General features: G+C 42.2%; 1 protein-coding gene across 1 annotated transcript in view; it reads left to right on the forward strand.

Annotated features, from left to right (window-relative positions):
* Positions 1-8,409: 8,409 nt before the first annotated feature.
* LOC126474189 (palmitoyl-protein thioesterase 1-like) overlaps positions 8,410-16,176 on the forward strand; it is a 55,741-nt gene continuing 47,974 nt past the window's right edge. The window contains exons 1-3 of the mRNA XM_050101652.1: positions 8,410-8,576; positions 8,666-8,775; positions 8,860-8,987. Of these exons, the coding sequence (XP_049957609.1) occupies positions 8,447-8,576; positions 8,666-8,775; positions 8,860-8,987 (368 nt within the window). The 5' untranslated portion in view covers positions 8,410-8,446. The remainder of the gene's footprint in view (positions 8,577-8,665; positions 8,776-8,859; positions 8,988-16,176) is intronic.

Below are 16,176 nucleotides of genomic sequence, written 5' to 3' on the forward strand. Positions count from 1 at the left end.
CAATCCACATGCCACAATTTGCTACTGGTCGCATCCACACTGAAGCTTAAGCAATGACTGAACGAGTCACAGATATGGTATAAAAGCCTTAAGACGACTACCGAGCAGTGCTGATGAATGCACAATCTAACAGCTGTCCATGATTGTCTGTGGACAGTGGTGCCTCATGGAGTATTGTTGGAATCACCCTACTAAGACTGTAGACTCTTTGCCATTCCATAAAATATCCAAGGAGTGTGGATCTCGATGTATTCCACAATGTGGACCAGTGTAAGGTGGCTGTAATGGTCGTTTCACTCCTTCAATGCATAGCATGATGTGCATGCACATCTCCATATCATGGGGTACATACAATAAGGCGTGTCATGTCGAGAAGCATGCGATGGATGGACTTATGCAACGTGTTCATGAAGCTCGAGCAAGAATTTCAGTTGGTCCTCATTGATATTTAGCGTGTTTGTATCAACAGATTCGCTGGGGAGACGCAATGTTCCTCCATGTATCAGCTCTCTGGTTGAGGAATTAGTGTCCGGTTTGTATGTTGTCCTCAGGCCTTACAGAACTAATGGCAAGGCAGTTGTCCAAGACATGTTGTCCTCAGACCTTACAGAACTAATGGCAAGGCAGTTGTCCAAGACATGTTGTGATACATGATTGCTGCTTTCCATGAATGGTGCCAGAACTTCACCACCTCATTACTCACTGTGTGGTAGTTCGGGGTCTTGTGATACCTATAGCTGCAAAACTTGGCTAGTTGATTCAACAAAAAAATGGTTCAAATGGCTCTGAGCACTATGGCACTTAACATCTGAGGTCATCAGTCTCCTAGAACTTAGACCTACTTAAACCTAAGGACATCACACACATCCATGCCCGAGGCAGGATTCGAACCTGCGAGTTGACTGAACAGTTCAGACTCGAATTGTAGTCCCCAGTCAGTGGGGACAACCAAATCTCTTTAACCATGTAGAGGCAAATGCAGAGGCTAAACTCTCAGCCGTATTATTGTCTAGAAGAACTGCTTCTGGCCATTGTGCATACCGATCAATCATTGTGAACAGATATCTGTTCCTGTTTGAGGGCGGCAGTAGTCACACAATGTCCAGATATATGTGGGCGAAGCGTGTTGTCATGTCTGAGAACTTACTGAGAGTGGCATGGACATGACAGGGTATTTTGCTTCTCTGCTTGCCTGCGGAATGCCAGTGGAAGGAATAAACAATGTCTTCATTTGGAGACATCGCACTATAGTTTCATCTCTGTGCCAGAGATGTCGGCCAACTACAACTGGAGTGATGAATTGGCGTCTTCTATGAGAGTGTGAAGTTCATCATCAGTCTGCTGCACCTGCACCATTGCCATAAAATCTATATGGCTTGTCACACTGCTGATACATGAAAGGCAGTTTGCTACAATATTATCTATACCAGATATGTGTCGAATATCTGTGCAGAACTGATGCATAAACTCGAGATGGTTGAAGTGGTGTGGTGAGCAACCTGTTCTGTTCTCTTCAATAAAATTCTTCAGGGTATCAGACCGCATCGTCATAATTTAAAATGCGCCAACGTTTCGGCCAGCGTTGCAGCTAGCCTTCATCAGGGCCTAACGTTAACTGCTAAACTTGGTTCCTTAAATAGCTGCACGAGAAAACCGTGTCGTTACTTGATTGGCTGTAAAAGGAGGAGGAGGAGGGGTGAAAGGTATGCTTTATTGGTGTTTCCTTTATTATCTGTCATTGGCTGAAATAGGTGTTTTCTATTGGTCTTTATATTAATCCACCCCATTGGAGGAGACGGACGAATAGCGAACAGGTGATGGCTGTGACGTCACACTGTTTCCATGCTGTCCAGAAGCCGGCTGCGGCGTGCCATTGCTTTGTGTGCTCGCGACCACTACTGCGGCTCTCCGCGTGTCTGCATGGGCCGCCACGGCTCTGCCGCCGCTCCGTAGCCCTGCTATTGCAGGCAGCCAAGACCTCGGAAGCTTGTACCCGTCCTCTCTATTCATGTTGGCGGGTCTTTTGGCTATTTCTATCGCCTCTCTAATCTTTCTTTTGAAAGTGAGAGGCTGTTTCGCCAGGACGCGGGCTTCTTGAAAAAATATTGGTTTCCCGCACTCGTCTCGGTGTTCCGCCACTGCTGACTTAGTGTGTTGTTTCAGGCGGATATATCTTTCATGTTCCGAGAGCCTTGTGCTAATCGGACGTCCCGTCTCACCTATGTAAACTAATCCACACGCACAACCAATTTCATACACGCCAGCTGTGTGTAGTTTGTCAACTGCATCCTTGGTAGAACCGAGCATGTCTGATATTTTGTTTCTGCTTCGGAAAATTGGTTTGATGTCGGCTTTTCGTAGAATTTTGCCAATACGTTCGGTGACCCCTTGTACATATGGTAACACAGCAATGCTCTGTGCCTCCTTCTCCTCTTCCCTATTAGTCTTCTCCCTTGTCGACATGGTGCTGTCTATCATCTGCTTCCCATAGCCATTAGTTCCGAAGATGGACCTGAGGCGTTCAAGTTCTGTCTTCAGATGTTCTTCGTCGCTTATCCTGTACGCTCTCTTCGTTAGCGTGTGCAGGGCGGACTTCTTCTGCGTGGGGTGATGGTGGAAGGAGGCGTGAAGATACCTGTCCGTATTGGTTGGTTTCCTGTACACTTTGTGGCCAAGTTTACCATCAGGTTTTCGATAAACTTCCACGTCGAGAAAAGGCAGCACCCCAAGTGTGTTCATTTAGCAGTTAACGTAAGGCCCTGATGAAGGCTAGCTGCAACGCTAGCCGAAACGTTGGCGCATTTTAAATTATGACGATGCGGTCTGATACCCTGAAGAATTTTATTGAAGAAGACAACGGCCGCGGAAGCCTACGCTTACACTGTTCTGTTTTGTTTGAATACATGGATCGAGGAATTATCATCTAGAAATAGAGTAAACACGAATCTCGATCTGTGGGCAGAAGTACTTAATGGGTCCATAGATTGCTAACAATCTCAGTCACAGGCACTCCATTTTCTTTGCGATAATGATAGCTTCCTTGAAAAGAACACTAGCGGCTGCTCAGTGCCTTCTATGTACTGTTGAAGTGCTGTGCCAATAGCTGTCTGATTCGCGTCGATGATCAAAGCTTAGGGCACGTCAAGTTTCGAGTGTGCGAGCAGTTTTGCGTCAGCCATATTCTGTTTGACATTGTCAAAAGCAGTATCATTTCCTCTTTAAATTTTATCGAACAGCTGCCTTTCCTCTTTGGTCCTGCGAGTGCTGCCTTCAATGGTTCGTGAAATTTGGTAGGATGCAGGAAGTGATGGTGGTAAAAATTTAACATACCTAAGAATCTGCATAATTCTTTGACTGAAGAGAGCTTAGGCACGTGCATTATTGTATTTACTTTTTCCGTCAGAAGCAGACGACGAGGTGAAGGTATCTTGCCCACAAAAAGCGACTTCTGGCAGTCTGAAAACACACTTTGCTGTGTTAAAAACAATGCCATAATGTTGAAGGCGACTAAATAGGTCTTGCAGGTGTTGGCGGTATGGCTATTTGTCAGCCAAGAACACTAGCACATCTTCTAGATACGCGTAGCAGAATGGAAGGCCTTGAAGGATCGAATCTACAAATCTCTGCCAAATCTGCCCCGCATTCCTCAAGCTGAATGTCATGAATATACTCTCAAAAATGTCCAAAATCTGTCATTGTAGTTGTTTTCGGAATGTCCACCTCGGCCAGTCGTACTTGCGCATACGCTTTAGTACAATCCAGGACGCTAAAGATGATTTTGCGTTGCAGAACGTGGTTGTAATCTTACAGCAATGGTGTGGGCTATCTATAAGGTACTGTCCTCGCATTTAGTGTATGGTAATCTCTGCAAATACGCAAAATCCCATTGTTTTTAGTCACAAGGTGCAAAATGGGGGACCATGGACTGCTGGACAGTCTGATAACGTCTTCGCGCAAAATGATATTAAACTTCGCTTTCAGTATTGCGAGTCGATCAGGCACCAGATGACCTGGCCTGCAAGAAATGGGAAGGCATCTGTTGTCTCTACATGGTGTTCCATATTGTGCAACAGCTGTTTTGAAGCGGTTGGCAGCCTGGTTGGATTCGGGTAATTGCAGAGCAGTGTACACGCCATATTCTGTCTGGACTAGCTTCGTACTGTGACAGGTGCTTCTGCAGTAGAACCCAGCAGCTTTTCTGCAGTAGAACGCAGTGGCAGCAAGCCTGGTGACGCTGTCAACTAGCCGAGCGTTTGTCGCATCTGGCAAGAGGTTATGTGAGACAAAAGATCAGCGCCAATGATCGCCTCTGGGACGTCTGCGATGGTGAAGTTCCAGCCGACTTGGCGATGTAGTCCTAGATTCAGTTCCAAATTCTTCAAACCTACATACACGACTAGCCATTAAAATTGCTACACCACGAAGATGACATGCTACGGACGCAAAATTTAACCGACAGGAAGAAGATGCTGTGATATGCAAATGATTAGCTTTTCAGAGCATTCACACAAGGTTGGCGCCAGTGGCGACACGTACAACGTGCTGACATGAGGAAAGTTTCCAACCGATTTCTCATACACAAACAGCAGTTGACCAGCGTTGCCTGGTGAAACGTTGATGTGATGCCTCGTGTAAGGAGGAGAAATGAGTACCATCACGTTTCCGACTTTGATAAAGGTCGGATTGTAGCCTATCGCGATTGCGGTTTATCGTATCGCGACACTGCTGCTCGCGTTGGTCGAGATCCAATGACTGTTAGCAGAATATGGAATCGGTGGGTTCAGGAGGGTAGTACGGAACGCCATGCTGGATCCCAAAGGCCTTGTATCACTAGCAGTCGAGTTGACAGGCATCTTATCCGCATGGCTGTAACGGTTTGTCCAGCCACGTCCCGATCTCTGAGTCAACAGATGGGGACGTTTGCACGACAACAACCATCTGCACGAACAGTTCAACGACGTTTGCAGCAGCATGGACTATCAGTCGAAGACCATGGTTGCGGTTACCCTTGACGCTGCATCACAGGCAGGAGCGCCTGCGATGGTGTACTCAAAGACGAACCTGGGTCCACGAATGGCAAAACGTCATTTTTTCGGATGAATCCAGGTTCTTTTTACAGCATTGGTCACATCCGTGTTTGATGACATCGCGGTGAACGCACATTGGAAGCGTGTATTCGTCATCGCCACACTGGCGTATCACCCAGCATGATGGTATGGGGTGTCACTGGTTACAAGTTTCGGTCACCTCTTGTTCGCATTGACAGCACTATGAACAGTTGACGTTACATTTCAGATGTGTTACGACCCGTGCCTCTACCCTTCATTCGATCCCTGCGAAACCCTACATTTCAGCAGGATAACGCACGACCGCATGTTGCAGGTTCTGTACGGGACTTTCTGGATACAGAAAATGTTCGACTGCTGCCCTGGCCAGCACATTCTCCAGATCTCTCACCAATTGAAAACGTCTGGTCAATGGTGGCCGAGCAACTGGCTCGTCACAATACACCAGTCACTACTCTTGGTGAACTGTGGTATCGTGTTGAAGCTGCATGGGCAGCTGTACCTGTACACGCCATCCAAGCTCTGTTAGACTCAATGCCCAGGCGTATCAAGGCCGTTATTACGCCCAGAGGTGGTGGTTCTGGGCACTGATTTCTCAGGATCTATGCACCCAAATTGCGTGAAAATGTAATCACATGTCAGTTCTAGTATAATATATTTGTCCAATGAATACCCATTTATCATCTGCATTTCTTCTTGGTGTAGCAATTTTAATGGCCAGTAGTGTAGCTATGCTGGAGTTGTTGTGTGTCGTTAGGCAGAGTACAGTGGATGGCCTGCAGCGATACCTCCAAAATCTTGCGAGAATTCTCAAGTCAGATCCAGTATCAACAAGAAACTTCAAACCAGAATCGTGGTCATTAATAAACAGTCACTTCGATGACAAGCTGCCAGGTACTTATAGAACTGCCAGTTTTGGGCATTTAGCATAACTGCAGGGGGTGGGGATACGTTTCCTTGCTTTCTCTCTGAAACAACGATGGTGCCAGCACACCAGCCGTTCTCTATGAGTTGACGTGGTACTACTGGCAGACCGACTCCTAGAAAGTCTGTGACAGCGCTTAGGATCGTCCTCAGAACTGTTCTGTGACAATAATGTGCTGACCAGCGCGCATAGTAGCTCCACCTCGGTCGTGAGGGCATCATAATAGGTGGGCTATTGTTACACAATCGATATCACACGAGGTACCATCATCCTCGAAGACTCCGAAATTGGCAGCACAAGTGCAGCGGCTGTCCACAAACGCTACTGCAATGGGGCGCCACCAGATCTTGAAACTCAACCGCTTATAGAGGCGCCGTCTGCAGCGACAGTTCCAGCTACTAGCCAGTGTAGTTCACATCGACGCCAACGGAGCCACTTAACAGTACAGTGACTTACATCGCTATTCAGTGTTTATTCTACATCAGAGACGTTAACTCACAGTTAGAACAGTTAGCTTTATATAACTCTAACTTCAGTCCGGCACAACAGAACTACTGCATCGAGGCTTACGATTGTGCATGTCAACGCCATCTATAAGCAAAGAATAGGATACTAGTACTAGCGAAAGAAAAAAAGCGACATAAGCAGCAGTGGCATCCTGTACCTCAGTTGAACTATGAAAGTTGTATTCTATTCTTCAGTTGACCTGTAAATGTCAGCTGTAATACAGAATACAAATTTAAAAACGTTTGTCGCTTTTGCCACCTTCACTAGAACTAGTATCTTATTCTTCAGCTGATCTATATATGTCAGCTGAAATATGTGGTGCAAACTTTAGGTTTGTCGCTTTTTTCGCCTTCGCTAGTACTAGTATCCTACTCCTCATTTGACCTATATAGGTCAACTGAAGTACAGGATACAAATTTTACGTTTGTCGCTTTTTTCGCCTTCTCTACTACTAGAATCCTATTCTTCAGTTGATACTAGTACTAGCGAAAAGTCGACAAACATAAAATTTGTAAAGTGTCAACTTCGGTACTCCACGCCATTGTAACGTACTAGAGTTTTATACTGTGAAAAAAGCGATATACGTCACATTATGTTCGAAATGTGGATGTACATGGCATATGATGCATGTCCGCGATCTTCTTTCTCTATACTACAATCATTAGTTTCTCAACATCCGTCCATGCTTTTAAATAGTTGTAATGCATCATCTGTGGTAACTTGTGATGTCATTGTTCAAAGCAGTTGTATCCCGTTCTTCAGTATCCCCTAGTTTACACACACCACTCCCTTTTTCGCTATCCTTTGGCAACATCAACACTTATCCGGCATTGTAACACTTAAAATGAAATTAAATTTCTTAACACTGTTTACATTACACGAATTTTCGTTATTTACGAGCATCAAAAATGAGGCCTACAGGTTACAGCTTAATGTGTATGATATGACGTAAAAAGTTGTTTACTTTCGCATCCAATAAGAACTTCGCACTCACTTTACAGCAGTATCCATTAATTAATCACAACAGAATGACATTTTACCATACGCAAACTGTATGTAAACCAACGACTATTGCGAAAGTTTGTAAATCAAACAACTTAAGATTTACCCTACTTGCCGGAAATATGAACTTAATAGTGAATGGACAAGCTCAAATTAAATTGTTAGAAAGAAAAACAAACACTCAAACGGGATTCTCTAAGTTAACTGTGCCAGAACGCACGACTACAATCCGAACATACGATCTTTTGGCTGTTTCTGGACTAATACACAAAGGAAAGTGATACCTTTAATCGTAAACTTAAAAATGCACTAATACCTGAGTCATTTGTAGTCCACTAACTGTTATTGCAATCTAAATACCATATCTTTACTAAAGCGCAAAAACTTGGACATCTCGCCTGGCGCAAGGTTTCTTTGACGTGTATCAACCATTTTAAAATTCAGTGTGCATACAAAGAGGATCAATATTTTTTTTTATTGGCTTCAAGCATACAAACTTTTTAGCCACCACAAATAAATGTACTCACACATGTAACAAGGTAAAGGATCAACTCTTGATCGAGCAACAGCTGACTCAGACATTACGCGCAGCAGATATGCGGCGATCTCCTCGCTACACAAAATGCCTGCGCATATACGAGTTGCATCTAGAGACTTGAGCAATTTTGCTCAAATCTCAACGTTTGCCCGTGTATCATAGTGGCGCACAGCATTAAATTGTTAGAATAACAAACACTCAAACGGGATTCTCTAAGTTAACTGTGCCAGAACGCACGACTACAATCCGAACAAGTTTCTGCGCAGATGGTATGTGACGAGATACTTGGGCAAATAAGTCGTTGCATGAGGACCGATCATTATAATAAAGCACGTCTCATACGACTTTATTATCTTTGCGAGTGTATGTAATTTAGTTACATCATTGGTGTGAAGCAACCTGCGTTAAATGTTTGTTTTGTTTTTGAAAGCCACAGTGACGCGAATTTTAAATATGTTGCTAATACTAGTAATAGTAGCGTCTTGCAACATTGTGTCTGGTACAACAATAAAACCAATTGTAATGTGGCATGGAATGGGTGAGAATAAATTTTCAGCTATTATTATCGAGCAAAATTAAGATATTTGTATAAATTGACGTTTCTCTTCTTTTGTAATTTTTTTCCAGGTGACAGCTGCTGTAACCCAATTAGCTTAGGGAGAATAAAATTAGTAATCGAAGACACGTTTCCAGGTGTCTATGTGAAGAGTATCAAAATTGGTGCCAATATAATTGAGGTATGTTACGGCTTGTATATTTGACCCCTTTTTGTAAACAGATGGTACTTCACGACATTATTAAAATGAACGCTTTATCTCTAGGACACGGAAAACGGATTCTTTTTAAATGCAAATGTGCAAATTGAAGAAGTGTGCAGTCAGCTAGCAAATGACAGTAAGCTAGCAGACGGATACAATGCGATAGGTTTTTCCCAAGGAGCGCAGTTTTTGTAAGTTATATCTCACCAAGAGCTAAGTTTTACAATTTTGATGGCAAAAAACTCGTTTAAATAATGTTCTAGTACGTAACACACTTTGAACGATTCGGAAATATTTCTGTATGAGTCACTTCCGCATTGCAATATGTAATGTAATATTGTTCACATACTCTTAACTTTACAGGATAGAAAAGAAAATTCAAATTGAATTGGATCATTATTAAAATGAAGAGAAGTAAAAGAATCCCACAAGTTATAACAGAATGACTCATCATAAGTGCGTTGGTGCTAGGAATTCCTAATTCTTGCTCTTTAAATGTGCTATGCATGAGTAAATAAGTTCAAAATAAAACCCAATTTACTACAGTCAAATAACCATGTTACCTAACTGGAATATAAAGTAGAATAGTTGACAACATTACTGGTGTTTAACAACTATGGCCTGTATACTGTCATTTTTCTGGCCTGCCCCCAGGATATTTTTAATCCTTGTTCCAATATGCCAGTTGACAACCTTTCAGCCATTTCAAAGTGTGAAGTGATGTATAAATCTTGTAAGTGACTCACCTTGAGAGTAGTTGAAAAATTGTCAATCGAAATATCAGAAGAAGAATTAAGAATATCATGGATGAATGCCCAAAAAATGATGGACAATTTGATCCCACAGGAAAACTTCAAAGTTATGACATGAGCTAAATATTTACCCAATAACTCTTGTTTGTTAAATGTATCTCGAAACTGCCTCAAAATGTAAGTGTAAATGCTTCTGGAGATGCTTTTCATGGTGAGCATTGGGGAGTACAAAGAGGTAAATTTTTTATGTGGTACATCACTGCAGTATAATATATGATTATATGATGAACAACCAAGATACACAGGCACTTTCTGAGCATTACAGGTAAATTAAATAAAAATTTAGTTTTTACAGGGTATCATATAACTCTCTTGGCAAATGCCTTTCTGAGATTGATGTCAGAAATACTCCTCTGTGATAGAGACAAGGAGGAGGTTGAGCCAATAGGCCTAATTAAATCACTGAAGACTAAGGACTCTCATGGATATGATTATGTGCCTAGCAGAATGTTAAAGTACTGTGCTGCACATGTTAGCTCTGTATTTAGTCGTATTTGTAATTTTTCCTTTAGGAATTGTCAGTTTCCTGAACAATTGATGTACTCAGTAGTAAAGCCATTTTATAAAAAGGGAGAAACGGATAATGTAGACAATTTTAGACCTATCTCTAGCCATCAGTGTTTGCTAAAGGCATTGAAAAGGCTGTGTATGTAAGGATAATTGATCATTTTATATCACACAATTAGCTATCAAATGTACATTTCGGCTTTAGAAGTTGTAGAACAACTGAAAAATGTTCGAACTCTATACATATTTTTTGATTTTAATAAGGTGTTTGATTGTGTTGATCCCAAAATATTGCTCCAGAAGTTGGACCATTACGAAATACGGGGAGTAGCTCACAATTGGTTCATCTCTTATTTTAGAAACAGGCAGCAAAAGGTCAATATTCACAATGTTGAGAATGGCTGTGATGTGGGGTCTGAGTGGGGTATCGTCAAGTGGAGGGTGCCTCAGGGTTCAGTGTTGGGGCCACTCCTGTTCCTTATTTATATAAATGATATGTCCTCTTAGTATTACGGGTAACTCTAAAATATTTGTGTTTGCTGATGGCACTAGCTTGGTAGTAAGGGATGTTGTGTGCAACATTTGCTCGGTTTCAAATAGTGCAGTTCACAACATAACGTCATGGCTTGTAGAAAATAAACTAACACGAAACGACAGTAAGACTCAGTTTGTACAGTTTGTAACAATTTCTAGGTGTTCAGATAGATTGTAAAGTGTTGTGGAAAGCCCACATTTAGGATCTTGTTCAAAGACTTAATTTTGGCATTTTTACTATTTGAACGGTATCTGAAGTGAGTGATTGTTCGACTCGAAAATTAGTCTGCTTTGATTATTTTCATTCGCTTATGTCGTATGGTATTATATTTTGGGGTAACTCTTCCCATTCTAAATGGATATTTTTGGCTCAGAAACGGGCGGTTCAGGCAATAAGTGGTGTAAGTTCACAAACCTCTTGTCGACCCCTGTTCATAAGGCTGGGTCTTTTAACATTGGCCCCCCTCTCTCTCTCTCTCTCTCTCTCTCTCTCTCTCTCTCTCTCTCTCTCTCTCTCTCCCCCCCCCCCCCCTCCCTCTCTCTCAGTCAAACTTGCATTTGGATCGGACTTCCTTAACTCTTGTGCAGAAAGATGTGCAGTAAACTGCTGCATCCATTTTCAATAAACTACCACTGGAATTCAAAAATCTTAGCAGTAATACATGCGCTTTCAAATCAAAACTGATGAATTTCCTGATGGGTCACTCCTATTCTGTCAAGGAGTTACTTGAAAAATTAAGCAGATTCTTGTTGTATCGTTGATTGCGTTTACTTAAACTTATGGATTGACTTTATTCGGGTTCATAAACATTTAATTTTTATCAGTTATTACTTTTATATTGTAATTTCATGTACTGACACATTCCATGAACTTGGAGAGTTGCTCCTCAATTTGGTCCTATGGAACTTGACATGTAAATAAATAAATAAATTCTACATTGGTACATATCTATCCAGTGCATGGTCAACTATTCTTTTAAATTTCCTGTCCATGCTCCTGCCGTTTGTTGAAAGCTTCAAGTTCCTCACTCGAGATTTGACATTGCTGATGTTTTATCTAGTTTACTGAACATGTATATCTTTCTGCTTAGTTTAGTTGTCTTTTATACTTTGATAATCATTGTTGCCACAACCATGTCTTGGTCACTGATACCAGTTTCAGTGTGGACGTCCTCAAAAAGATCAGGTCTATTTGTTGCCGGTAGATCCAATATATTTCCATTGTGAGTGGGGTTCCTAGCTATCTGTTCTAGGTTGTTTTCAGAGATGGCATTTAGTAATGTTCCACAGGATGTCTCATCACGCCCACCACTAACAAAACTGTGATTCTCTCAATTAATTCTTGGATGGTTAAAGTCTCCACCGATGATTGTAGCATGAGTGGGGAACTTATGTACAAGTGAACTGAGGTTTTCTCTAAAGTTTTCGGTTACATCAGGGGATGAGTCTGGTGGGTGATAGAAGGATCCAATTATAATTTTGTGCCTACCCCTCATACTGAGTGTTGCCCAAACTATCTCACTTGCAGCTTCAATTTCTGTCTTGATGGATTTCAGTTTCTTGTCTATTGCAACAAATACATCACCCCAACCTCCCATTTACCTATATTTCGATACACACCCAATTTTTCCCAAAAATCTCACTGCTGTCAATTTCTGATTTCAACCAGCTTCCTAAGCTAGTAGAATGTGAGCTTCACTGTTTTTCATGAGCCCTTCGAACTCTGGCCATTTGTTGTCAATAGTTCAGCAGTTAACCCTTAGTATTATCATCATCTGGATTGTATGGAGAGTTGCCTAATCTAAAAAACTCTTGTGTGCACCCCATGCATAATCAGCTACCTGAGTAGCAGCCTCTTATGTATAGTGCACACCTCGCCTATTTAGGGGGACTCTACAGTTCTCAACCCTGTGTTGCAAGTCCAGGAAGTCGCAGCCGAGCTTATCCCAGAACCTTTGAAGTTTCTGGTTCAGCCCTTACACTCGGTGCAGAACCAAAGGGTACAGTCAATTCAGGGGACAGTGCTGCAAATTGTGAGATTTGTTGAAACTCCTCGCACTAGGTTGGCCTTTTCAATTGACTCTGCCACTCGCTGGAATGACCCAAGAATGACCTTGTAGCCGAGATGACAGGCATCATTTGTTCCATTGTGTGCCACAATCTGCAGTTGGTTGCACCCTGTTCCCTCAGTGGCTGCCGGAATAGCCTCTTCCACATGTTGAATGAGGCCTCCAGGCATACACAGAGTGCACCTGGTGTCATTTCCTGCCCCTTGCTGCCATTACTCCAAGGGGTACCAGCGTTCACTGTACATTGGAACTGCTGATGTTTAATAGACCCCTATCCTGTTGTGTTTGCCTCCTGCTGACGTCGTACAAAACAGGTTTCCCCAAAATAGGTGAAATGAGGCCTACTGGCTCAGTTTCAGTTTCAGTGAAAGACAGACAGGTTCTTTCAAAGAAGATTAAAGTAGTGGCTTTTAGACATCTAAAAATTGTTATACTGCACCAGTGAAAATGTGAGAAACATACTAAAGGGGTTTAGATAATGAATGTGTGTATTCAGATAATGGAAAGTCAAGGTTGGTATATCAGCAATGTAAGGATAAGATAGATTGCTTCTTACTTTATAGATGACACATTAAGTTACAGACAGGCACAATGAAAAGACATTTACACATTAGCCATCTCTGTCAACCTGGACCCATGTCGGAGGTGCATGAGGTGTGCTTGATTGTGTGAATGAATGTGTGTGCATTTCTGATGAAGACTGTGGCTGAAAGGTAATGTGTAAGTGTCTTTTCGTTGTGTCCTTTTACAACATAACATGTCATCTTTACAATCTTTTTATCAGTATGTGACATACCCAACAACATTCTTACAAAAAAAAAAAAAAAAAAAAAAAAAAAAAAAAATATATATATATATATATATATATATATATAGAGGGAAACATTCCACGTGCCTGTCCCATGCACCCTCCCACCACCACCTATTCCAGTCCTGTAACCCGGAAGGTGTACACGATCAAAGGCAGAGCCACGTGTGAAAGCACCCACGTGATTTACCAACTGACCTGCCTACACTGTGAAGCGTTCTATGTGGGAATGACCAGCAACAAACTGTCCATTCGCATGAATGGACACAGGCAGACAGTGTTTGTTGGTAATGAGGATCACCCTGTGGCTAAACATGCCTTGGTGCACGGCCAGCACATCTTGGCACAGTGTTACACCGTCCGGGTTATCTGGATACTTCCCACTAACACCAACCTGTCAGAACTCCGGAGATGGGAACTTGCCCTTCAGCATATCCTTTCTTCTCGCTATCCGCCAGGCCTCAATCTCCGCTAATTTCTAATTTCAATTTGCCGCCGCTCATACCTCACCTGTCTTTCAACTTCATCTTTGCCTCTGTACATCTGCCCCGACTGACATCTCTGCCCAAACTCTTTGCCTTTACAAATGTCTGCTTGTGTCTGTGTATGTGTGGATGGATATGTGTGTGTGTGCGAGTGTATACCTGTCCTTTTTTCCCCCTAAGGTAAGTCTTTCCGCTCCCGGGATTGGAATGACTCCTTACCCTCTCCCTTAAAACCCACTTCCTTTCGTCTTCCCCTCTCCTTCCCTCTTTCCTGATGAGGCAACAGTTTGTTGCGAAAGCTTGAATTTTGTGTGTATGTTTGTGTTTGTTTGTGTGTCTATCGACCTGTCAGCGCTTTTGTTCGGTAAGTCACCTCATCTTTGTTTTTATATATAATTTTTCCCACGTGGAATGTTTCCTTCCATTATATTGTATGTATGTATGTATATATATAGTGAATGTTTTTGTGCAATAGCAAAATGACTTCTTTATTCCAACCTCTTAGTACAGCTTAAATTCCAAATTCAAGGACAAATAAATACCACATAGTCACTGTTCCCACCATCACCAGATATGTGAAACCCAAGTTGTGCTGTTCATGGTTGAAATCCAGAAACCTTAGGTTGTGGAGCTCATGTTCGTACTGTGTTTCTTGACATTTAGAAAACCTTTGCCACAGTTGCACACTGTCGTGTAGTCAACAAAATACTTACGTGTGGAATATCTGCACAGAAATGCCATCGGATTGAGGACTTCTGGTGAACAGAACCCAGGCACTGTGAGAATCGAAGGTGATGTCTGGTGCACCTTTAGGTAGTTTAATAATGTGACTACTGTTCATCGCATGTAATGCATAAATACAGGGAGATGGCCTGGTGGATAACACCTGTAGCCTTATGAGGTTATTGCAGATGATGCAATAGTGTGCAAGGAGGTTTATTTCTAATACACATAAAGTTAAATAAAAGATTTAATATCATTCACTATGCTGCTGGCGATCAGTCACTGTAATCAGGAAAAGTGCACTTATGGTGTTGGCAGCTGTTGTGCTGATGTTGGTAACAACTCATGTGCTGAACGATGGGAACTGAATGCAACAAATAGTGATTCGGTTGTCAATAGTGAATCAGAATGCTCAGCCATAATTTTCTATGGTCGATAAATAAAGGTAGCTACTATTTTGTACTGTTAGGTTAAAATTTAATGACATTGTCACAATTTTCGCAAAAATCTAATATACATCTACATCCATACTCCGCAAGCCACCTGACGGTGTGTGATGGAGGGTACCTTGAGTACCTCTATCGGTTCTCCCTTCTATTCCAGTCTCATATTGTTCGTGGAAAGGAGGATTGTCGGTATGCCTCTGTGTGGGCTCTAATCTCTCTGATTTTATCCTCATGGTCTCTCCGCGAGATAAACGTAGGAGGGAGCAATATACTGCTTGACTCCTCAGAGAAAGTGTGTTCTCGAAACTTCAACAGAAGCCCGTACCAAGCTACTGAGCGTCTCTCCTGCAGAGTCTTCCACTGGAGTTTATCTATCATCTCCATAATGCTTTCACGATTACTAAATGACCCTGTAACGAAGCACGCTGCTCTCTGTTGGATCTTCTCTATCTCTTCTATCAACCCTATCTGGTACGGATCCCACACTGCTGAGCAGTATTCAAGCAGTGGGTGAACAAGCGTACTGTAACGTACCTCCTTTGTTTTCGGATTGCATTTCCTTAGGATTCTTCCAATGAATCTGTCTGGCATCTGCTTTACCGACGATCAACTTTATATGATCATTCCATTTTAAATCACACCTAATGCGTACTCCCAGATAATTTATGGAATTAACTGCTTCCGTTTGCTGACCTGCTATATTGTAGCTAAATGATAAGGGATCTTTCTTCCTATGTATTCACAGCACATTACACTTGTCTACATTGATTCAGTTGCCATTCCCTGCACCATGCGTCAATTTGCTGCAGTTCCTCCTGCATTTCAGTACAATTTTCCATGGTTACAACCTCTCGATATACCACAGCATCACCCGCAAAAAGCCTCAGTGAACTTCCAATGTCATCCACAAGGTCATTTATGTATATTGTGAATAGCAACGGTCCTATGACACTCCCCTGTGGCACACCTGAAATCACTCTTACTTCGGAAGAATTC

The sequence above is a fragment of the Schistocerca serialis genome, chromosome 4, assembly GCF_023864345.2.
Source record: "Schistocerca serialis cubense isolate TAMUIC-IGC-003099 chromosome 4, iqSchSeri2.2, whole genome shotgun sequence".
In the NCBI taxonomy this organism is placed as follows: Eukaryota; Metazoa; Arthropoda; class Insecta; order Orthoptera; family Acrididae; genus Schistocerca; species Schistocerca serialis.